This window comes from Ceratotherium simum, chromosome 18 (genome assembly GCF_057802395.1).
Source record: "Ceratotherium simum simum isolate JZ-2026a chromosome 18, ASM5780239v1, whole genome shotgun sequence".
NCBI lineage: Eukaryota > Metazoa > Chordata > Mammalia > Perissodactyla > Rhinocerotidae > Ceratotherium > Ceratotherium simum.
Window position 1 is genome coordinate 50,105,637 of NC_141917.1, and position 24,268 is coordinate 50,129,904.

Consider the following 24,268-nt stretch of genomic DNA (forward strand, 5'->3'; position numbering starts at 1 on the left):
GTAATTTGCAGAAATGTATAAATCCTAGCCTGAACTTTTGCAATTGTTTACTGTAAATTTGACTCATTCAGTTCTTTCAAGATAAGGACTATTTCCTTAGTTTTTCTCTTTATTTAGCTTGATTATTTATTTCATAAGTAAAAGGATTGTTATTTGGACTTAATATTCATATTTATTAGGAGAGCAAATAATCTATGTAGAGTTGCATTTCCCCGAGTTTTTAATGGGATATAGTGCTTCCAATGGCCAGTATGGGGAAAATGACAGTATATACTTTTTTGGAATTTTCTCTTTTACACATGTATCTCAATAGGTAGCAGTTTCATCAGGTCATAGTGAGGGGCCCTGAAGGGATTAATCAAGCAGCATAAAGAATAAATGGTCTCTGAATAACTCTGTGTCTGATGGCCTGGGAAATATTGAATATTATGTTAGCCTGCAACCATCCAGAGAAGTATGATGGTGACTGTGAAAAAACACTCTAAGCCACCTTGGTGACCTCTCAGAGTCATATAAAGTCTTCATTTAGTCCCTTCCTTTCCATGGGTATGCTGGTAGATTATAGGAATAAACATTGGGAAATTCTCACTCAAGCTTTTGGATTGCACAGCCCCAGAGTTCATTTGAGGCCCCATAAATTCTGTTTTTCCTTTACCGCAGACTGCAGGGATTTGGTCTGTTTCTTCTTTTGTAGCTACTAACTACTAACACACACTCTAGACCTTGGGATTTTATTTCAGATTTTTTCTTTTTTTTTTTTTTTTTATGTAAAACAAGCACTCAGGCCAGGACAACTAGATACTTTTGCAGTTTGGTAGATCCCTAGACCTAACTTTTTTTTTTTTTTAAAGATTTTTTATTTTTTCCCCCCAAAGCCCCAGTAGATAGTTGTATGTCATAGCTGCACATCCTTCTAGCCGCTGCATGTGGGACGCGGCCCCAGCATGGCTGGAGAAGCGATGCGTTGGTCCGCGCCCAGGATCCGAACCTGGGCCGCCAGCAGTGGAGTGCGGGCACTTAACTGCCAAGCCACAGGGCTGGCCCCCTAGACCTACCTCTAATCTAAAGCTGTATTTCTGTCTTGCAAAGTGATTGATGTAAAAAACAATTCATACATAATTTTCAGTCTATCTAGAATGGCATATTAATGAGCTGTTCTGGTCAGTTGAATATTTGTATTAAGCAACCCTTTATCAATCACCAATTTTCAAATAATTAGAATGTAAAAACAAAAATAACTAAAACCGTATTGAAGATTATTTAATCTTTCCTTGATGCTTTAGAGGCCACCTTATGGTTTTATAATAGCTCTTGCTTTTCATTTTAAATGAAGTTATTTATCATGTAACAGAACGATAAGTATAAAGCCAGTTGATCTCTCTCTTGATACTGTGGTATCTAGGTGTGGCTTTTTCAAGTTAAATGCTAAATATTTTTCCTCCTCTGTCTCCCCCTCTAAAATCTAGTGTGCCAACATTTTTTTCTACCTCTTTGAGCTTTTCTTTCTTTGGATCCCAGATAGATGAGAACTTTTCATAATTTAGACCCCACATTGTATTTTTTCCCTAAATTATCTTGTTTAGTATTATCATTGATGAGATTATTGACAAAATTGCCAATTCATTAAATACTTACATACTATAATATGGTATCTAATGTATGCCTAGGGGCCAAATCACCTTTGCTTTCTATCTCCTAGTGTACCAGTTCTCACACTTTTTGGTCTCAAGATCACTTTAAAATCTTAAAAATTATTGAGAACCCCAGAGAGCTTTTGTATATATGGATTATAAATATTTACCATATTATAAATTAAAATGGAGAAAATTTAAAATATTTATTAATTTATATAAAGATAATAAAAAACCATTACATGATAACATATTTTATGAAAAATAACTTTTTCAAAACAAAAAAATTGACAAGAATGGCATTATTTTGCATTTTTGCAAATCTCTTTAGTATTTGGCTAAATAGAAGACAGATATATTCTCACATCTGCTTCTGCATGCAATTTGTTGCTAATATGTTATTAGCATATTAATGTGCTAATTTAATGGTAGTCAGAAAAAGGAATTAGAATGTAGTCAGAAAAAGGAAATCAGTAAATGTAGTCAGAAAAGGGAATAGTATTATAATAGCTTTTCAAGATAATTTTGGATAGTTGTTTTTGATACTACACCAAAACTTGACAAGTGCTAGGTTATTAATGGCTAGTTGCAATATGGAATCTGATACTTGATATGAATTTTAAACACTCCATTGTATTAAAATCCATTGTCTGTTTTTGCACTTTGAGTGGTTCATTAACTCATGCATGATTTTGTAATATCAAGCATGAGACATTTGGAAACTATTGATTCACTGAGTTATGCACTTCTTATAAATGTTGACATATTTCATTATGCAATATCAAAAAAATATTCATTAATATCACTACCATTTTCTTCAGAAAAGTCTGTAAGTGTTGGGAAGATGTAAGCAAATACAAGTTTTCCAAAATTCTGATTTTTGCTTGAAAGCTCAAATTTTGTCATTTTGATTGGCAACAAATTCTGTCAGTTGTTTCCCTTGAAGTGACAGATTTACTTTGTTCATTTTTGTGAAAATGTCTGCCACATAACCAAGTCTGAATAATCAGTTTGTCTGACAGTTGTTCTTTTCTATGAAAAAAGGTATTCCATGGATAAAGCAGTTAGTTCAGCTCAACTCAAACAATACTAAAGGTTCTTTTTCTCTGAATAACCATTATGCTTTTGTATGTAGCAGAAGTGCTTTGCATGTACTTCCCATGTCTGTCACATGCTATATTAAAAGATATATATTCAAGGGTTAAGACTTAATAAAAGTTAATATTTATCCTGCTTCATCAAGGGCATTCTTAGTGGAAATTGGCTTTTTTTCCCCGTGAGTGGTAGAATATACATACATACATATACATACCTGCATTAAATTAGGTGCAAATTTGAACTTATTTTAATTATACTTACCACTTCCTTAGAGACAATTTTGAGTGAAAGTACAATATTAATTTCAACTGATACTTTTAAAGAAAATAGAATTATAGAAAAAGGTATATTTTTAAAAGAATAAATATGTAACATGTCTGGGAAACAATGGCACATCGTCAGTGGACCAGAATCTTTCAGGAGTTTCGGAAGGTGGAAAGCAATTGAGTTTGCATTTGTTTAGAAAATGAAGCAAATTAATTGTTTTTGAAAAAAAAAAAAGCCCAAGAAAAAACTGATGTAGAATTAAGAGCATTTCTCAGTAGAGACCTGGGGTAATTTCAAGATCAAAAATTAATTAGGAGGAACCTTGAATGCATATTGCTAAGTGGAAGAAGCCAATCTGAAAAGGCTACATCCTGTATAATTCCTACTGTATGATGTCTGAGAAAGGAAAACAATACACAGATCAGAAGTTGACAGGGGTTGGGGGGAGGGTAAGAGGAATGAATAGGTAGAGCATAGGAGATTTTTAGGGCAGTGAAACTATTCTGTGTGAAAACTTATAGAATCTACAGAACCAAGAGTGAACCCTAATGTAAAGTATTGCTGCATTTAATAGTAATGTATCAATATTGCTTCATCAATTGTAAAAGTAAATGCTAATAATAGGTGAAACTCTGTGTGTGTGTGTGTGTGTGTGTGTGTGTGTAGTGGGAGGGGATATATGGGAAATCTCTGTATTTTCTGTACAGTTTTTCTGTAAACCTGCAACTGCTCTTAAAAAGAATGTCTGTACCTATGAAGAAGTACTGTCAGACTTTTGAGGAACACCAATAATATGAAAGATAAACAGAAAAAACTGATCCCAAAGGAAACAGATATATCCAGAAAACAAAGGGATAATATAAGTGTTCTAATTATTATCCTAAGATAATCAAGAAGATATTATATCTTGAGGGCAAGAATAGCCTACAATTAAAAAAAAATGAGCAATCAGAGGATAAGAGAGGATTCATGGAAATTAAAAACATGATTGCTAAAATTAAAAAAAAAAATAGCATGCATGAGGGTTGTGTAACAGAATGAGGTAAAACGTAAGCCTAGAAAGCAAGCTTCCTGAGGGAGTGTATTTTATGTTAATTCACTGGTTTATAACCAGCACCTAGAATAGTGTCCGATCCTTAGTTAGGCACTCAATGAATATTTGTTAAGTCAAAGAATGAATGATTTTGTGTCTTAGAAGATAACATTGAGGAATTCTCCCAGGACATAGCATAACGTAGAGAGATGGAAGATAGAAAAACAAAATTGAACCATGGAAGATAGATCCAAGAGATCCAATCTGTGTGTAATAGGAATTATAGAAGTAGGAACAGAGAGAATAGATAGCAGTGATTAATTAGGGGAAAAAATGAAACTTCTCCTGGAGTGCAGAAAGTCTTGGGTCTTCAGATTGAAAGGGACTACTGAATACTGAACAGGAGTAACTATAAAGACACACAACTGGTGAAATTTTTCACATCTGAGGACAAAGAGAATGTTGTAAAGACTTCCAGCAAGAAAAGAAACAAATAAGATTATAATATTTTTCATATGCAGTAATAGATGCTACGAAACAGTGGATCAATATCTTCAAAGTTCTGAGTGAAATAATTTTCAATCTAGAATTATAGTCAAATAGAATTCAAATATGAAGACTAAAAGGAGCTTCAAACATGTCAGAACATACAGTTTACCACCCACATACGTTTCCTGAAAAGAGATTCTCAAGGATATACAACAGTAAAACAAAAAAGGAATTCAAGAGAGAGGACAATAAGGGATACAAGAAAACAGTGTTAAATAAGCCAAAGAATAAAAATAAGCAGAAAACTAAAACATAGTTAAAACTAAATATAGATTAATTGTTTTAAAGAAGGTATTTTTTGAAAAACTAGAGACATAGTATATTTAAACAATTATTAACATTTTAGAAATAAAATTCAGATTAGTTTGATAAAATGAGCAGTTTTTGTGTTTTTGGATGGGGAGTAAAATGCATTCTATGTCTTGTTCAGAAGGGGGCGATTATAGATACTAAACTTCAACTATTTTTGTTAAAAGTTAAGACTAATTATTAGAAGAATAGAAACAATTATTAGATGAATGTAATAACAGCAGCAAACACTTACATAGCACTTTTTGTATTCAAGATACTGTTCTGAATGCTTTATATATAATAAGTCTTTGAATCCTTCTAACAACTCTATGAGCTAGGTACTGTTAGTATCCCCACCTTACAAAGGAGGAAAGTGAGACCCTGGGGAGTTAAGTAATTTGCGTAAGGTCACACAGGCAGTAGTGGCAGAACCTGGACAGACTGGCTGTGGAGTCTTGCTCTTAACCACTGCCCTACTGTCACTTCTTGAGAAAAAATAAGACGGAGAAATAAAGTGAAATATAACAGTAATCACAATAATTATAAATGAGCTAAATGTCACTGCTGCTTTGTTGTCATTATTATTAATAAAACTCTTGGTCTATTAATTTTTATACTAATTTGATTTTTTAAAGCTTATTTGCTTTGTGTTATTTATCAGTTTATTATCTCCTTTTTTGAGCCTAGAAGCCCCTAGAAAGGCGCTTGAGTGACTGAGTGTATTTAATTGACTTTGTAGGATAATTTCTATGAGGCCAAAAGCATTTGGACAGTTGGGTACTGTGGGGAGAGAGGGAGAATCCCCCTCTGCCCTTTCCCTTAAGGTTCTTATGGCTGGCCAAATAGTTAACAAGACAAGTTAGCAGGAGAAAATAATACCAAGTCTAATAACATGTATACATGGGAGAAACCAGGGACACTGCATTTCTCAACACAATAGCAGAAATTCTCGTCTTAAATACCATGTTCAGCCAATGACAAAGGAGGATGTTGGGGGTGGGGGGAGTCAGTTACAGGAGATTACCACTAAAGCACTGTAAACAAGGGTAAGGTTATTATGCAGATTTAAGACCTCATCTTCCACATTGATAAGTTTCTAGAAATGAGGTCATCCCCTCTCTTCCCAAGACAGAGAGGGAGATACCTTTACAAATGGAGATTTCCCTTATAAATGTAAATGTTTGTCTGGCAGCTCCTCACAGGGCTATCCAGAGAATGTGGCCAGAGAGATAGAATTTCTGATAAGATGTGCTTGTTGGTGCCTTTCCTATTGTAACATCTATTTTACATTATATTACAGCCATCAGATGGAAGATCTGTTCCAGGAAGGAGCCACCATGTCAAATTCTGTAGGCAGTTAGTGGGGGAGGTCAAATGCCCATCAGAGAAAAAAATCAAGGTAAAGAGATGTATTTCAGGGTGGCCAAAGCTTGATCTGCCACAGTACCTATTATATTCATCTGCTAGTTGTGATAATGATGCCTTGATATTTCTAACTTCCCTGTAGATCCTATCAAAATTTGCTATTTTCTTTTAACCTACATCATTATCATCATCAGTTAACATTTATTATTTGCTGGTACTATTTGAAGTGTATTAACTCACTTAAGAATGTGGTGATGAAGAGTTGCTCCAGATCCACACTGGCTGGGTTGAAATCCCAGCTTTACCACTAGTAGTTTGAGTAAGTGAGCTCTCCATAGTTTCTTTTGATCTGAAAAATGATGATAATAATAGTACCTACTTCATGGGGCTTTTGTGTTGAGAAAATTAGTTAATATGTACAACTTTCATCATCTTATTTTTGAGTCCCGAAGTATTTGGTAGGGAACACAAGATAAATGTTCAGCTCAATGGTGAATGTACTGTGTAAGAGTGCACATGTTATGTTGTGTTCACATCCCTTTGGTTTATGAATAGGTATTTCATTTATAGTCTATATAGTCTTCAGTCACAATCTGTCTTCTCATAACATCCATTCGTTTTTAGATCATGAGAACTACACAGAAGAAAAATAAGATCTCTCGCACGCAAATACTTGAACGTGCTTATCTCGTCTCCTCTTAATGTTTTTCTGAACGAATATCCTCAGTCTTTTAACAATACTTCATATGAGGTAGTTCCAGAACTCACTCTGCCCTGGCCCTCTAAGTGTTTCTATGGAGCACTCTAATTTGTCTGTGTCCCTTAAAGTAGCTACAAATACGGTGTGATGATCATACAATGGTAGGCATGTAAAACCACACTGTTTGCAGTTTGGTTTCATTTGCTTTTTAAGTAACCTCATCATATATTGAACTTCTAGTTAGTTAAAATCCCTAGCTCTTCTTTACATTAATTGCTTTCAGCCAAGTTTCATTCATCTTCTATGTGTTGCAGTCTATTGTATAGTCTTAAATGAAAGATTTATATTTATCCTTGTTAAATTCAATCTTGATTTCAGCCCAGGGACCTACTGAGATTTTTCTTTTTTTAAACTTGGCTCTGCCATCTGGTGTAGCCTAGTTTACATTTTTATATTATTTGCTGATGGCATACCTTGTTTTGAAAGGGTTTTCATTGTTCTTAGCTTAATCTTTCCTGTCCTCTCCCCCACATTTCTGATGAGCATTTTGGGGACCTTCATCTATGATAATTGAAATATTGAGGAGATGGAGATGAGTTCATAGGCACAGCAATTAAAAACCTCCTTCCAGGTTGACATTGATCCATTAATGAGTAATTAATTTTTAAAATGTAACTATCCATCCAGAAGCAATTTTACTGTTATACAATTGGAGCATCTCTCCAATTTGGAGAAAAAACTCAGTGGAGTTCCATCCTTGAGGTAATTTGTTGTCTTCTTGCATAACAGTTTTTATTACCAGATGTGTGAAATTTTCTGGATTAATGAAAACTCTTAAACCTTTTTAATCCCTTAAAACATTGTGATCCTGGAGGTCTTTACATGTGTTATTTCTGTTTTGTGGATTGATTCATTTAGCTCAAATAATAGATGAATAGTTCCAACCTGATTTTCTATTTGTTTTAATGAAGTCTAGTCATTTTTCTTGTATATGTAGGGATACAGTACTTCACAGAAATAAAATTCTGCACAAATATTTGGACTACAATTTGGAATACTCTAAGAGGTTCCTCAAATTATTCTTTTTTATGCCCTGGGTTTCTTCGAGGTTAATTAGTTCAAATCTCAAGGCACAATCCTGTGAGTCTAATATAAACAAAATAAGCTGATGCTATAAAATAAAATTTAGGTAAGTAAGCATATAGGTCCAAAGATGTTTTTTATCTGGGGTACCCAATTCAGTACTAATTATCTACTTATAGTTTTCATTTTTCAAGAATCATTTAAGTTCAGGAGAGAATAGTCATATATCAATAATGAGCAAAAATTATAGATCCTGTTGCCTTTCCAGCAGATTTTTCTTTATTACTGTTCAAATCAGAGCTACAAGCTTCCTGTTGGTGTGGGACATTTACTTCATATCTTCTCTGTGTTAAACTTTATATATTTATTTTATGGAATTTCACAGAATGCTTGTTATCTAGCTGGAAATATCCAAAAGGCCCACAAGAATACTTAAGAACACTTGACAGAGATACCCACAGGAAGATACAAATCAATATAGTGTTTTACAAGCTGGACCTATGAGCATTTTGAGGATGGGAGCACCCATAATCAGGATCTACTGAGTGGTAGTATCAATGTTAAAACAACCTATCAATTCATTCCTTCAGCAAATATATATATATATATTTTATATAATACATATTATATTATTATATGTATTTCCCTTTATGTATCTGAACATTCTGTTGGGAGAGATAGAAAAAAATAGGCAAGTAAAATTATTATAAGAGCTATAAAGGAAACAAACAAGTAGCAGTGACAGAGAACAACTTTAGATAGAATAGCAGTGAAATCCTTTTGGGAAGTTGATATCTAAACTAAGATTTTAAGAACGAGGTAAAGCTAGCCATGTGTAGTAAGGGATGTGTCAATTAACTTTTGTTATGTAACAAATCACCCTAAAATTTAAAACACTAATATTCACTCACATTTTCTGAGTTGGCAGTTTGGGCTGGGCTCACCTGTGATGGCTTATCTCTGATCCACAGGGTGTTATCTGGGCACACTTGTACATTTGCAGTTAGCTGCTGATAATCATTGGCTCCAGTCACATATGTTTTGTGGTTGGCTTGTTGTTAGCAATCACAATGGAGGTAACTGGACCATATGTCACTTATCATCAAGCAGGCCAGCCTAGGCTTGTCCACATGGTAGTAGACTCAGGGTTCCCAAGAACAGCAAGGGAAGGCTCCCTGATGCACATGAATTTTTTAAGCCTCTATTTGTGTCTTGTTTACTGATGATTCATTGGCCAAAACAAGTCACAGGGCAGATCCCAAATTCAGAGGATAGAAAAATAATCTCCCCATCTTGATGGAATGTGTAGGAGTGCACAGAGATAGAAAGAATTTTATCTATTTTGTAATCAACCACATGGAGTAAGGGCTTTTTAGGAGGAGGAAAATATCATGTCTCAAGGCCCTAAGGCAAGAAAGTATTTGGTGTGTTTGTTGAGCTGGAAGACCAGTGAATTGGAGAATAGCTAGATATGGAGGATAAAAATGAAAAAAAAAATTAAAGCTGGAACTGGATCATCTAGAGTCCTGTAGACCATTGTAAGGAGTCTGATCTTACTCCAAATGTAAGAAGAAGGTGTTAAGTAGGTGGCAGGAAAGAGGTCCTGGTCTCCTTAGGAAATGCTGCTGAAAGATTAAAGAAGATAGGGCAGGAAAGCATCCTAGATTTGGCTGTGCCAGAGGTTGTTAGTGACTTGAACAAAAGCAGTTTCAGCAGAGTATTGAGAGCAGAAGCCAGGTTAGAGTGAGGTGAAGAGTGGAGAGGAGGTGAGGAAGCAGAAATCATATGTAATGTGATCAAGCCTCTTGTGAAGTTTTGCTGTAAAAGGGAATAGAGGACTATAGCATGAGCTGGAGAGGTTTGCTTTTTTTATGTTTGTTTTGTTTTGATGTGAAAGATATTAGAGCGTGTCATGTATATTAATAGGAATGGGCTAGTTGAGAAAAAGGAGTGAAGTAATAAAAGTGGAGGTAAAATATTGGTTCAAATATAAGTAGACTTCTACCAAGATAATTTTTGAAAATTTTTAATAAATGGAGGGATAAACCAAGCTTATGTATTTTAAAACTCTATATGTAAAGATTTCTAACTCTTCCTAAATTTATCTGTGAATTAAATCTTCCTAAATTTATCTGTAAGTTCAATGCAGTTTCAATAAAAATTCTGACTTTTTAAAAAGAACTTGATAAGGTAATTCCAAATTTTAATGGTCATGGAAAAGGCCAAGAATAGCCAAGACACTCTTGAAGAATAACAATAAGATGAAAGAACTTCCTCTACCAGATATTGAGGCTTATTATAAAGCTACAGTGAGAGATTGTAATTATGGCATAGGAATACACAGTTAACTAATGGAACAAAATAGAAGCCTCAGAAGCCGACCCATGTATCTTTGGCCTCTTAATTAATAACAATGTGGCTCTTCAGAGCAGTGGAGGAAAGGAAAGTCTTCGCAGTAAGTGAGCTGTACCAATTAATAACTACATAAAGAATAAAAATGAAATTTACCCCTAATGCATGCCATATGTGAAAGTCAATTTCAGGAACATTATAGAATTAAGAAATATTATGAAATGCAAGATAGTGCTATTTTAATGACCTTGGGAAAGGGTAAGATTTCTTAAATAAGACACAAAAAGCACTAACCATAAAGGAAAAATGTTCTTTAAAATTAAGAACTTCACTTCATCAGAAGACACCATGAAAAGTGTGAAAAGGCAAACCAGAGGAAAGGAAAAAATATTTGCAACACATCTAACCAGTAACAACAAAAAATAGATTAAGTAAAAATGCTTACAGGTCTATAAGAAAAATCTGGTGACCCAATTAAAAATAAATGGCCTAAAGACTCGAATATCTCCTTTATAAAAGAGAAATTACCAACAGGTGGCAGAAAGAGGTTGGCAGAGGGGAAGCAAAGCCGTCTGGATAAATCAAATAACAGTTTATCCAGTAGAAAGGTTTTTCTGTATTCTCAAGGCTCTGTTTGCTTCATTTACATAACTTTTACATTCCACGTAACTTACAAATATTTATCAAACCCAAGGCCCACTCAAATATTAATCATTGATCTCCATTTTTCACAAACATCAAAGTAAGCAGAAAAGATTACACCATGTAGATTCTCATTATGCCTCAGTGGACTGAGTCCAGGCCTGTTTTGAGGAAATGTTTCTCAAGGCTCTAGGAAAAACTACAGGGCCTGTGAAGAAGGACAGAGAAGGAGTGGGGAAGAGGGGGAAGAGGATAGCTGTGGCTAACATTAATTGAATATTTACTGTGTGCCAGGCACTGTGCTAAACGCTTTAAGTGGATTACCTCATTTAAACCTCACAACATCGTCACAGATGAGGAAATTCTGTGGTTAAGTAACAGGAATTCTGCTACCAGACCTTGTGCTGCTAACCTCTGAGCTGCCTCTTTCCTAACTACGTCTTAATAGCCTCTTTCTTAATTGTTCATTTGGGGGTTGGGGGGGAAGGGGCTCATCATATTTCTCAGCTGGAAGGCTGATCCCAGAATTACAGTAAGTTTCTTTGCCTTGTCTACTTCCTGACATACCTTAGGTTTTGGCCTTTTCTTGGCTTTGAGGTCCAGGAAGGTGCAAAGTATAGATTAGAGAATGCTCCTTGCACAGTATAAAGATGAAGTGTCATATTCTGTTGCTTTCACTTTTCATCATGTGTGGATGCCCAGATAAGGCTCCATAACCTTGTGACAACCAGCTTATTTGCTGTGGTGGGAGGGGGATACTTGAGGAATCTATAATCCTGGGACTGGTACACCTAACACTTACTTAACTAGTGCTGGTTAAATAGAGATACAGGTATACTTAATGTGTTTAGGTATATTTTAGCATTTAGCATTATATAAAAATACTAAAATTTTAGTGGTGTAGTGGTTAGGTTGGGTGCGCTCTGCTTCAGCAGCCCGGGTGCATGGGTTCAGATCCTACACCACTCGTCAGCCACGCTATGGCAGTGACCCATATGCAAAATAGAGGAAGATTGGCACAGATGTTAGCTTAGGGCCAATCTTCCTCAAGCAAAAAGAGGAAGATTGGCAACAGATGTTAGCTCAGGGCGAATCTTCCTCAACAACAAAAATACTAAAAAGGATAATTAAGACTTCTGAGTTTTTCATGTGTTTTCAGTTTCTTCTCACTTTGCAAGGTAGCATTTGTGTCCCTTTGAATATATCAAAGAAACAGATACTATGTGCTTCTTAAATATTTTTATTCATTTTAGCAAAATATAAAGTCAATCTCTCTTTCTCAAGGAACCCAATCATACTGAACTAAGAAAAATTTTTTTTATTTGTTTTGCAGACTTTGAATAATGAGATGAGTACAGATGATGATAATGAATATTCAGAAGAAAAGGAAAGCTACGTCTGTGCAGTGTGTCTGGATGTTTATTTCAACCCGTACATGTGTTACCCTTGCCACCACATCTTCTGTGAGCCCTGCTTACGGACTCTTGCCAAAGACAATCCTACAAGCACTCCCTGCCCATTGTGTCGGACAACTATTTCCAGAGTCATTTTCCAGACAGGTAACTGTTCTCTTTCTTTAACATGATTGTCTGATTATTCTGACTACTTCTTAGATCCAGTTCTAAAGGTACTTTATAAATTGTGAGAAAGTTATTGAAAATCGTATACAGCATAATTTGTTACTCTCCAGTTTATAAAACAGTGCTTGCCCAATTCATAGAACTGTGTTAAAATAATAGAATCATGGATGAGAATAGGTCCTCATCTCTAATCCCCTACTCTATGCTAAGATATTTTCTAAAACGTCCTAACTAGTTGTCGTTCAGTCTTTACTTGGACATCACCAGTGTCAAGGACATTTCATTAAAATTTGAAGCAGCCTTGTTGATTACTTATTCCTCTTATCTGCCTTCCACTGCTACTCATTCTTTGGCCCTTGTTATTTCCTCTGGAGTCTCAGAGAATGAATCTGTAAATATCTGAGGACAGCTATTATGCCTTTCCCCCAAACTCCAAATCTTCTCAACCTTTTTATTGTTCTTCAGGTCTTCTTGAAAGAGAAGAAAGTAAAATCAGAGCAAGGATTTGTTTACCTAATTATCATGTAAAGATGGAATGTAACAGGGGCTGGCCCAGTGGCGTAGCGTGTCACGGGCTCCACTTCAGCAGCCTAGGGTTTGCAGGTTCAGATCCCAGGCGCAGACCTACGCACTGCTCATCAAGCCATGTTGTGGCGGTGTCCCACATATAATCTTCCTCAGCAAAAAGAGGAAGATTGGCAACGGATGTTAGCTCAGGGCTAATCTTCCTCACAAAAAAAAAAAAAAAGATGGAATATAACACAATATTTAAAACATACTTGTGGAGAGGGGAAAATCTAATGAATGTGGAACATAGAGAACTGTTAAGGAAAAAGGGAAGAATAATCGAGGTGGGCAGAGCTAATATTTATTGAGTGCACTACTGTGTGGTAAACTTTAGGGGAAAAAATTTCTATCTCTGCTTTATTGCATCAACCATAGAGGAGCCAAATGGGGATCAAAGTATGTGCTTCGTGAAAAACACATGGCACGTTTTATTCCCTGAAAGAAAATACAAGGATCCACCTGCAAAGGAGAATCAGACTGTGAAAATAAGCTTTGAGTACCCTAACCCAACCAGCTGCATCAAGGCTGGCAAACCTGGTTTACAGGCACAGTAATCAAACAATGAAGATATGCCTCTCTGATCTGCCAGTGCATGTAGACTGGAGCACAAAGTCACTGCACTAGACCTAGACAGACCTGGAGACAAAAGGACGGCTTGCCGAGCACAGTGACTCTGCCCAGTAGAGAAGTGTGGTCAGGGACACCAGGCTGTCAGCAATCTCTCCAGGCAGATTACTCTTCCCTTCATAGGGGAGGGCAAGTAAGAGGTGGCGAGAGGGAAGGAAGCAGTTCCATAAGAGGGCAGACGCTTACTGGAAGTTCGTCTTCTCTGGCTTACATTGAAGTGGGGAAAAAAGTGTTCTTTTCTAATACCAGATCCCTTGCTGGGTGCTTTGGAGTGAACAAAAGGAGAGCCACCAAAGACTCCGTTTTCTCAGTGTTATCTCAGACCATCTATGCAAGAAAGCATTTGCTAAAACCTGTTTTTGTAGGAAGCATCTAGGTGGTGTTGTACATAGTGATTTAGACACATGTTGTCCCTGCCTTCCATGATCTCATTTAAAACTGATAAGGATTTTAAAATTTTATTGCTTTCCTTAACATCTTAAAACAGTAATGACTCAAGTCTCTCTTGGTTCATTTATCAAACAACAATGTCATATTTTCCAAATCAGTTCTTCTAAAATAAATCATATTGGGAATACTTATTCCAATGGAGACTACATTTTGTTGTGTACTGTCATTTAGAAGCTGATAGTAATAATGGAAATATCCTACTTAATTATTTATACCCTACCTCAAAAGAATTTGAGGTGTTTTAACAGATATATTCAATGAAAAGCAGGACAAAGAAATGTATTAATTGAAATGGAATATAAAGACCAGGTGAGGGTGAATGGGCAGATACGTAAGCTATATGGCCCTACATAGTAACTACAATTAGATGAAGTATTTGGTTTTAAATATTCTGGCTACCTAAGGAAAAATAAAAGTACGTACACAATTAGATGATTCTCATGATCCATGAAAAGAAACATACCAATTCCCAACAGTAGGCAAAGGTTTTCCTGGCACTTTAAAAGGAATTTTTTATGTGATTTTTCCTCTAGGACATATTGAGAGATGGAGTAGGCAATGTCCTCAAAAACGTCCTCAGAGCAAATGCAGTATAAGGTTTTCTAACATTGTGCGTTATGGTATTCTTTGATAAAAGCTCAGGAAATATCAGAGTATAAATTAGGGAAAGCAACATTGCTAGTAGCCAAAAAAATATGGTCTAGTTTTCTTATAAAAATAACACAAAATTATATAAGTAATTTAATTTTGTTACAGAAAAATCAGAACATACAAATAAAATTATAAGCTCAAAATCTTCCATAGTTCTACCATTTAAAGACCACATTTAGTGAGTGTCCTTCCAGAATATTTTATATGCGTATACTTAATCTTTTTTTTGTTTTACAAAAAAGTGAGATCATATTTTACATAAGGCTTTTAACCTGCTTTGTTTTACTTAAAATTCTTGTGATTATATCGTAATCTACTTATCTACTATTATGGGACATTAAGTTTATTATTTATTTATCATTTATTATTTAATGATATATGTGGATAAATATTTGCACACATCTGTGAGTATTTCCTTTTGATAGTTTTCTAGAAGTAGAATTGGTAGTTAAAGACTATATGTGTTTTAAGGCTATATATATGTTGCAAAATTATTGTAAGCAGTGGTAACAAGGGCTTATTTTCTCTACCTTCTGGACTATCCTTTTTTTCCTTTTTAAATTTCTCACCTCACCATGTCCTTTGCTGATTTTTCTTTTAGTGTGTTCATCTTTTTTTGTTTATTAGCAAGAGGATTTTTTTAAATTAGTGTCAGCTTTTGTCGTATGTGGCAAATCATTTTTCTGTTTTGTCTTTGTACTTCAATTAAATTTATTGTATTTTATGAATGTGCAGAACTTCTATGTTTTTATGTAGTCTCATGTAACAACCTTTGCCTTTATTATTTTTAACTTCAAATTTAGGTATTAAAGGCTTTAGCCACAACAGAATTATATAAACATTCTCTTTACCTATATTTCTTTTAGGTTTTCATTTTGTCCTCTTCTCCCACCATTTAACTCTAGTCTATTTATTATGGTTCATGGTTTGGTTAAGAATAGAGTACCTTTCTTCCACGTCCCTAGGCATTTATCCCAATAACATTTGCTGAAAATCCATTTTTCCTGTGCTGATTGAATTGCTTTTCCTTAAAAAGTGGTAATAATTACTAAAACGTATATGTGTTTCTTGGAAGCTATTCTTTTCCATTCATACTTCTATCTTGTCCTATACCATTACTTCACTCTTGTAGTTATTCTAGCTTGTATGTTTTAATAACTCACAAGTAAATTAAACTTATAAGTTATTTGGGGATAATTCACATTTTTAATTGATATTGTTATAACCTTGAGTGATTGTTATTATGCTACATTGCCTCTTATTAAATTTCTGTAATTTCCTTCCTAAAGGCTCTGCACAATTCTTATTAGCTTTATGACTATGTATTTTTGTTGTTGCTATTGTAAATGAGATTGTTTTCCTCTTCTAGTTTCAGATGCTTTTGTTGATATTTTAAGAAAATTACTTTCCAATCTTAGACTATTCTGTTAACCTTACTGAACCCTGAGGGTTATTTATTAAGTGAATGAGTTAATCATCTCAACTACCTAATGTCACCATTCCAATTTTGTACAAACCAGAGGACAGTTATCATCAAAAGTTAAAGTGGGAAAACTGTCATTTTCTAAAGGAACTCAAGATATTTGGCCAATGAACAAAGGGTTAGTTGTAACATAATTCTATTATAGTAGCTCAATGGATAGAGATCTGATGAAATTCCTTCCAGATTTATTCCATAGAGTGTGCTTTAGCAAAATAATGATTTTAAACCTGAACTATAACATTCACTAGTTATGTGATCTTGTTTAAATTACTTAACACTGTTGGATGTGATCTTGACAAAGTTCTTAATAACACTGTTAGAAGTTGAGAAGTTGGAGTGGGAGAAGGTATGTAGGAGAAAAGGGTAGAAGGCATTAATATCTTTTTTTTTTTCCCTGGGAAAGAGTCGCTCTGAGCTAACATCTGTTGCCAGTCTTCCTCTCTTTTTTTTTCCTCCCCAAAGCCCCAGTACACAGTTGTAGATTCTGGTTGTCTTTCTAGTTCTTCTATGTGAGCCACCACCATAGCATGGCTACTGACAGACGAGTGGTATGCTTCTGTGCCGGGGAACAAAACCCAGGCCACCGAAGTAGAACGTGTGGAACTTTAACCACTAGGCCATCAGGGCTGGCTCAATATCTGTTTTTTTAATGGAGGTCAAGATATACTGTTGAAAATTGATAGAAAAACAAAACAAATTGTAGTAGACACTATTGGTTGCTAATCAGTATCCATTACATCCTTATTCCTTTCTAACATAACCGTGAGTTTTATTCAGTTATTCAACTCTCCCAGTATAGACCAGGTGCCTCCTGGGTAGCAGACTCCATCCTCAGCTCCTTGGTTATCTATCCCTTTTGCCAGTGATTGGTTCACAAATGGGCATGTGGTCCAGTTCTGACGAATGAAATGAGAAGAAAGTTTGTCTTTACTCTTGAGACATGAGATGGAAAAGTGATTTTCTCTCCTTTTGGACATGAACAAGAAAGTGTGTAACAGAGATAGTTTCTGGCAGCCATCTTATGAGAAGTAGGGAGCCAGCTTAGTATGAAGCCTTTATTTTGGATGGCAGACTAAGGAAACAAATGAACATGAGGTCTTGATGACATTGTTTAACCAGTGTATAACCACTGAGTCAGCCAAGTTTGAAGCCCAGCCTACCTTTGGATTTCTTATTACATGAAATATTAAATTTACTAATTACCTGAGACAGTTTGAGTAAGTTTTCTGTTAGTTTAAACCAAGAGCATCCTAGCTGATAAAAGCATACTAATAATAAAGGTAGTCAATAAAGAAACTAAAAATGAATAATATGATTCACAAAAATTTGAGAGGTGAGAAGGGAAGAAGATAATGTAAAATACCTAAATCCTTTTAGAAGGAAGTCAATACATAATGTTTAAAGTGGATAAATCAAGAAATAGTAAAGAGGATTTCTGGCATAGTGGTGTGAAAAGCTCAAAGGATCCTCACCCCAGCAAAACAGCTATTTAACAGGTGAAAATGATTTAAAAAAAAAAAATTAAAGTCTCTGGAAATTGTCCTAAGGATATACAACAAATAGAGAAGCATTTAAAAAAAAAAAAATTACTAAAATCTACCACTGTTGTCAGTAAGAGCATCAAGAGCCTGTAGCATTTGGATATTCACATGAAAAAAGAATGAATTTAGATCCCTACCTTACACTACACACACACACACACACACACACAAACTTAAAATGGAACAAAGACCTAAATCTAAGAGCTAAAAATATAAAACTCTTAGAAGAAAACGTAAGTGTAAATCTTTTAAAAATTGGATTAGGCAATGGTTTCTTAGATATGACACCTAAAGCATAAACAACCAAAGAAAAAATAGATAAATTAGACTTTATCAAAGTTGAAAACTCCTGTGCTTCAAAGGATATTATCAAGAAAGCAAAAAGACAACCAGAGAATGAAAGAAAATATTTGTAAGTCATTTATGTGATAAGTGTATAGTATGCAGAATATATAAAGAACTCTTATAAATCAACAATGAAAAGATTAAATAACACATTTGGCCCAAATGCCAAATCCTTCTCCATTCTTGTGTAAGGGAAGGATCTTAGATCTTCTTGACATAGCATCCTAACTTAATTTCTCTCATGCTACTGTCCGAAAATACAAAGAAAACTATTTTAGATTGGAATAGTTGAAATTAATTAGTAAATAGTAAAATCAACATATTAAAGGATAAGAGTGAGATAAAACTAAAATTCTAAAGATCATCTCACAAGAAATTACTAAACTGAAAGCTATGTTAAAAAATGAGGATCTAGCATCAGCTGGTAAAGATTATTTTGTTAGAAGTCTCCCTTTTTACACAAGTGCCACTGACTGGGACTCTGATTCCCAATCTTGTCTACTCTTGCAAATGTCCTTTATTGTACATTAATCTCCTGGAACTAAATAATATCTGTGAACAAGCATGCACAGCACTTTATTGAAACAAGGGAGAGTTGGATCTCCACTCAAAGTCATGACCCATCCCATATATATAATTCAAAACTTTTGGAGAAGTGGGTTTTTTTTATGTTTATTATAACATGCTGCAAATTTCCTTTTTGTCAGATCATTTTTTGCAGATTGCTTCTTTGAAAAAAATGAAATATTATGTATCAAACAACACAGAACTTAGAAGGAAATTGTTGGCAAAAAAAGCTTTCATAATAATGAGAAGTAATTTTAAATGGGTAAACAAGGCCTTTAATAATCTGAATGAGTTGGCTGAACACATATATCCTAGCCTTTTAAAAAGGAACGTAATACCACCAGGTCCACCTAAGTGACTGTATGCTATATTTGTGATCCCACTCATCATATTCCCCTCCTTAATAAGACACTAAGGCCTGAATTAACCCTATCATAGCACTTACCTCATAACTTTATGATTACCTTTTTACTAGATAAGATTTAATGCAGGTACTATGCCTATTTCAGTTTTAACTCTTGCACTTAGCAGAATGCTTGAAACTATTATTAACAAATATTTGCTTAATTATAATTAGTTGTTTAAATATAAAATATAATTAATTGTTCAACATTTAAGCATAAAGGTGAAATCAAATTTGCACCATCCTATTGACACTGCCTGTAGTTCAAAATTATCCTATGTATGTGGTTGTCTTTATTTTATTGTTTGTGATGTAATACAATGAATCTCATGGTAATACACTCTGTGATAATTTGACTTATGTTTTTATGTAGTTTGTGATTGACTTGTGCACTCAGCCAAATCAAGATGACAAGAATTCCTTTATCCTAATAATCATTTACTTTTTTTATGATAATGTCCCACAAAGATGCTGCTCCTTCCATGGTACTGCCACCACATTTAACTAAATGTGCCATTTAAATAGACTTTAGAATCTTTCCAGGATATTCAGGTTTTTGTCTTTTTCTAGCATATTCAACAATATGAAATTCTGATTACACCCAATACATTATAATATGTATTGTAATAAAAAAACACCTACTTCCTAGTAGGTAGGATTGGCAGAGAAGGGGTTAAAGGTGGTTTTCATCACCTTTTACCCCAAGCCCTACATCTTGGTCTGCCTTCAGATTTCTCTTAATGCTTCTTCCAGGTAATTTTGAGAAATGTAGCGTTGAATATTTTATTTTGTTGCCAAATCCTGCATTTCCAAGTTCAAATGCCACTAGAATGGGGCACCACAGTTCTATAGAAAGAACAACATCCTTGGGTAAGATTTGTACAGTTTGTAGCAGAGTGAAATAAGGTTTAACATATTTAAATAAATTCAAATAATTTTAGAACAGAAATGGATTTAAGATCATTTCATGCTGTGGTTCTCAAGTCTCACTGTGCTTTATAATCACCCCAGGAGCTTGCAGAAAGCAGACTCCTAGGTCACGTCCACAGCAATTCTGCTTCAATATATCTGAGCAAAGTCCTAGAATTTGTCTTTTTAACAAGTACCCTAAGTGATTTTGGTGCATAGCCAAGCTGCAGACAGGCATTTTGGAATCACTTATCTAGTACAATGCACTGCAAACGGGACTTACATATAATTCATTTCTATATTCCTAGCTAGACCAGCATAGTGCCAAGCAGATAGCAGGTGCAAAATAAATGTTTGGAGGAGATAGGGCAGACAGAAAGTACAAAGAGAAGTTCAAGAACTTGTGGAAGGTCCCACATTTAAAAGGCATTAGAACTCAGTTCTTATTTGACCCAAGAATGGTGGGACGAGGGCTTCTGGGTCCTCTCTTCTCCAAAAGTCTTTCAGATCAAGTATAGTAAATAAAATCTTCCAAAATTGTTGGTCTCGTAAGATTATGTTATGGACACAGGTGTATACGTTCAACAAAATGTTGTAGGTACAACTCCCATCTTGTTTTGCACATTTTAATCAAGTAATTCCTCTGATCATAATTTTCTTAGGTATTATAAATATGTTTATGAACCGTTTCCTGCTTTGGTGCATTAATCATATAAGTTTGTTATGTAAGTTAAAAGTGCATTGTGTATTCAGTTCCTTGAAGCTAGGAAATAGAAATATCACAGGCATCATTATTACCTTTACTTCTCTCATCTACCCTCTAGGAAAAGTTTGATTTGTGGCCAGTTATCAAAACTGCAGTTATTGGATGACTCTTACAAGAAGGTCCTTTTGATCCGGTGTACTAGAATTCAGTTACACGTCCAAATCAATTTTCAGTATAAGAGAGAGCAGTGCAATGGCATCCTCTGGTTCTTGCATGATCATTTTAGAACATGGCTACAGCTTTCCAGAAGGAAGAGGAGGGGGAAGGGAGAGGAGGAAAAGAAAGGGGAGGAATAAGAATTCTTGAGTTGCAAGCTTTTCACCTTGGTTTATATTACCTCCCACATGAAATCCTCATTTACCCACCACACTGGTCTCATTTTTAAGGGAATTTAGAAAGTTGCAGGTCAGTTTGCCCAAAAGTTAATTGTTAACACAATACCACTTGTCTCATGGGATTTTTAATTTCTCAGAAAATACCCTGAATTACATTCATTGCTGCTTAAGGATAAGTCCTGCAAGAAGACAGTCGTTACTGTAACTGAATGTGATATAAGTCATTTGGTGACTTCTTCCATTCTCTTCATCAGTATGAATGACACTGATTGAGTCCTTTTAACCAGATAATGGTGCCCTGACCAACTCGTATAATCAGGGACTGTTCACAGGCAATGGGCAGCTGTGAACATTGCTGCAGAAAACACTGTGAGAATATGCAACCTGAAATTATTTAACTATTAAACACATAAAGCATAAAAAATTCAATAGCTCTAACAACTCCCAGCATACATCATAAGTATACAGACTATGAAAATACTTTTCCTCTAACTTGTTTGCCTGAATTACTGGTTCTTAGATGTGGAATAGGGAAGAAAGTTAAAGAGAGTTGCAGGTTTCATACAAAACCTCACTTGCCTAGACTTGTCTATTTTTGACATTGTTTCTTTTCTTGTTAAATGTAAACTTTGTGAATTCATTTTCCTTATGAATTACTTAGGTAAGAATCAATCTAAGGGCATAATTAGGAAAAATAGAGAAAATTTCATGTAACTGATTTGAGCAGAAGCTTGAAGTCTGAAGTAGGATGGAAACTGAGGAAATGGTACGGGTAAGAATTGTGAGATGAAAGTAAGAGGGGACCATTAAAGGGAAGATTAGTTGACTTCTCAAGTTAGTAGCCAACTCTGCATTGGCCTCTCTGAGAACTCCATTTAACAGTTTGACTCAGATCATACCTTGCTTTCCATGGCTCATATGTAGAGACTTTCTACTATTTAAAGTGAGTATCATCATGTGTATTCTCTGATTGGTCTGTGTTTACTTCAAATGAATATTTTCTTTTTCTGTTTAACTTATTAGCAAGCTTCTGAAAGGTTGAAAATGTATTTCTGCATTTTTTAAACTTCCTCGAATCAGCAGCATTAGACTCAGTAGATGCTCAACCCATCATATATAGAATGAAATAGAGATTATGAAGTGAAAAGTTCTAAAAGAGTTTTTCCTTTTCATTAACACTCTTGAGCTGTGATTGCACTCTAGCTAGTCTACTGCTCCACCCATAACACAATTCCCTTTTTTTTTGTCTGCCTATTTATCTCCATCTTTTAGTCTGTAGTCTTCTTGAGGGCAGGGACTACGTCTTAGTCATTGCTATATCCCCCACATCTGGCATAGTATCTTGACATAGGAGCTACTTGGTAGATGTATGTTATAGTTGCATCAAATGTGAATTGGGGGGAGTTTTGCTTGCTTGAATTAAAAAGTTGACTCTACTTTTGTTTTCATTGTCTTAAAGAAATCTGAATTTATTATCAAAATATTAAAACAATTGTTTCTCATGTTCTTGCCATTTTATTCAAATTAATGCTTAAAAATACTATTTTCTTTGTTTCACTCTAGAACTGAACACTGCCACAAAAACATTCTTTACTGAAGAATATTTGAAAATAAAACAAAGCTTTCAGAAATCCAGCTGTGCAAAATGGCCCCTACCAAGCTGCAGGAAAGCATTCCATCTTTTTGGAGGTAAGGAAACTAATGCAAAGAAAAAAAGTCTGGGAACTTTGTTCAAGGTCTCTTTTTAAAGCTGTTTTCTTCTTGCCTTAGAAATATTAGTGGAAACATATTTCTGTATTGATCAATTTTAAGTAAGGATTTTGCTAAGTATCTCCTTGCTGAAAGCTACAGGTGTACATGTGAAGAAAATGAAGACTATACAATAAGAGCAGAATTGGAGAGAAATTCATGATTAAATTTACATTGCCTTGCTGTCAATGTTTAATATATAGATAAGGAAATTCATCTCAAAGTAACAGATTTGACAAAAGCTATATTTGACAAAAGCACTAGTATTCTTTATAAAGATTCTTAATAATTTTTTATCATAAGCTAAGTTTATTTAGTTTTAATATTTTACAGTTGTCCTGCAAGTTTAGGGCAAGTAGAAAGTGGCAGAGCTTTGGTGCAGAGTGTCTCAGAGGGGTACAGTGGACTAGGAATACCAGTTCCTGCAGTCAGGTCTAACCAGCTGTATGACCTCAGGAATGTCATAGAAACCTTTTTTTGTTTCTGTTTTCTGATCTGTAAAATGGGAATAATTCTATCCGTCCCACCTAATTAATTGTAAGGATCAAATGAGCTGATGTGAAAGCACATTCTAAATTATAACTAATTGCACTGTATAGATGTAAGGAATTGTCAAAATAGGGGCATGGCAATCTCTAATACGTTTTTCACCTTTGAGAATTTGTTACTGTATAATGATGATCATACATTATGGACATAAAATATAATTTCTTCTTTTATAAAACCATGGTATGTCAGAGCATGAACTACTATGCAGTTTTAGTATTTACCCCTTATGATATTACAGGCTCTGGTTGGAAAAGTTCAGATATGGGGAACTATGATCTTCAGAGAACAGGAGGGACTTCTACATAAGAAGACCGATCAGATCAGTACAGCAATGACGTAGACCAAAAGGAGATAGCTCCTATGTGGTTGAGGCAAAAAGTAAATTGATTTATGAAATCCCTGAAGTTTGAAGAAAGTAGTTTAAGGACAAATATAACTTTATACAGTAGTTTGAATGAAAAAATAGTTTAAGGACATTATATAAGCACATACTATCTTATAGAGTGGTTAGTAACTGTAGAAACTCGCTATCTACAGATTTGGTATAGATACATTTAAGATATATCACATTTAGCCCAAAATATAATTTAAAATCAAATATGAGAAGATAAGTCTTACTTAAAGGATTTCATACTAAAGAAGAGAAAATTTATAATATGAATTGTGTACTTTAAGAGATTCCTTTGTATCCTACCGTGTACCTTACACTCAAATTTTAGAAAGAATGAAGCACCT

The 24,268-nt window shown here is 34.7% G+C and overlaps 1 protein-coding gene across 4 annotated transcripts in view; it reads left to right on the forward strand.

The window, feature by feature from the left end:
• Nucleotides 1-24,268, forward strand: part of RNF180 (ring finger protein 180) — a 246,372-nt gene that overhangs the window by 164,639 nt on the left and 57,465 nt on the right. For all 4 annotated transcript variants that reach the window (XM_087443321.1, XM_087443320.1, XM_087443322.1 and 1 more), the window contains 2 exons: nt 12,345-12,570; nt 22,799-22,924. In XM_087443321.1, coding sequence (XP_087299447.1) covers nt 12,345-12,570; nt 22,799-22,924 — 352 coding nt within the window. The remainder of the gene's footprint in view (nt 1-12,344; nt 12,571-22,798; nt 22,925-24,268) is intronic.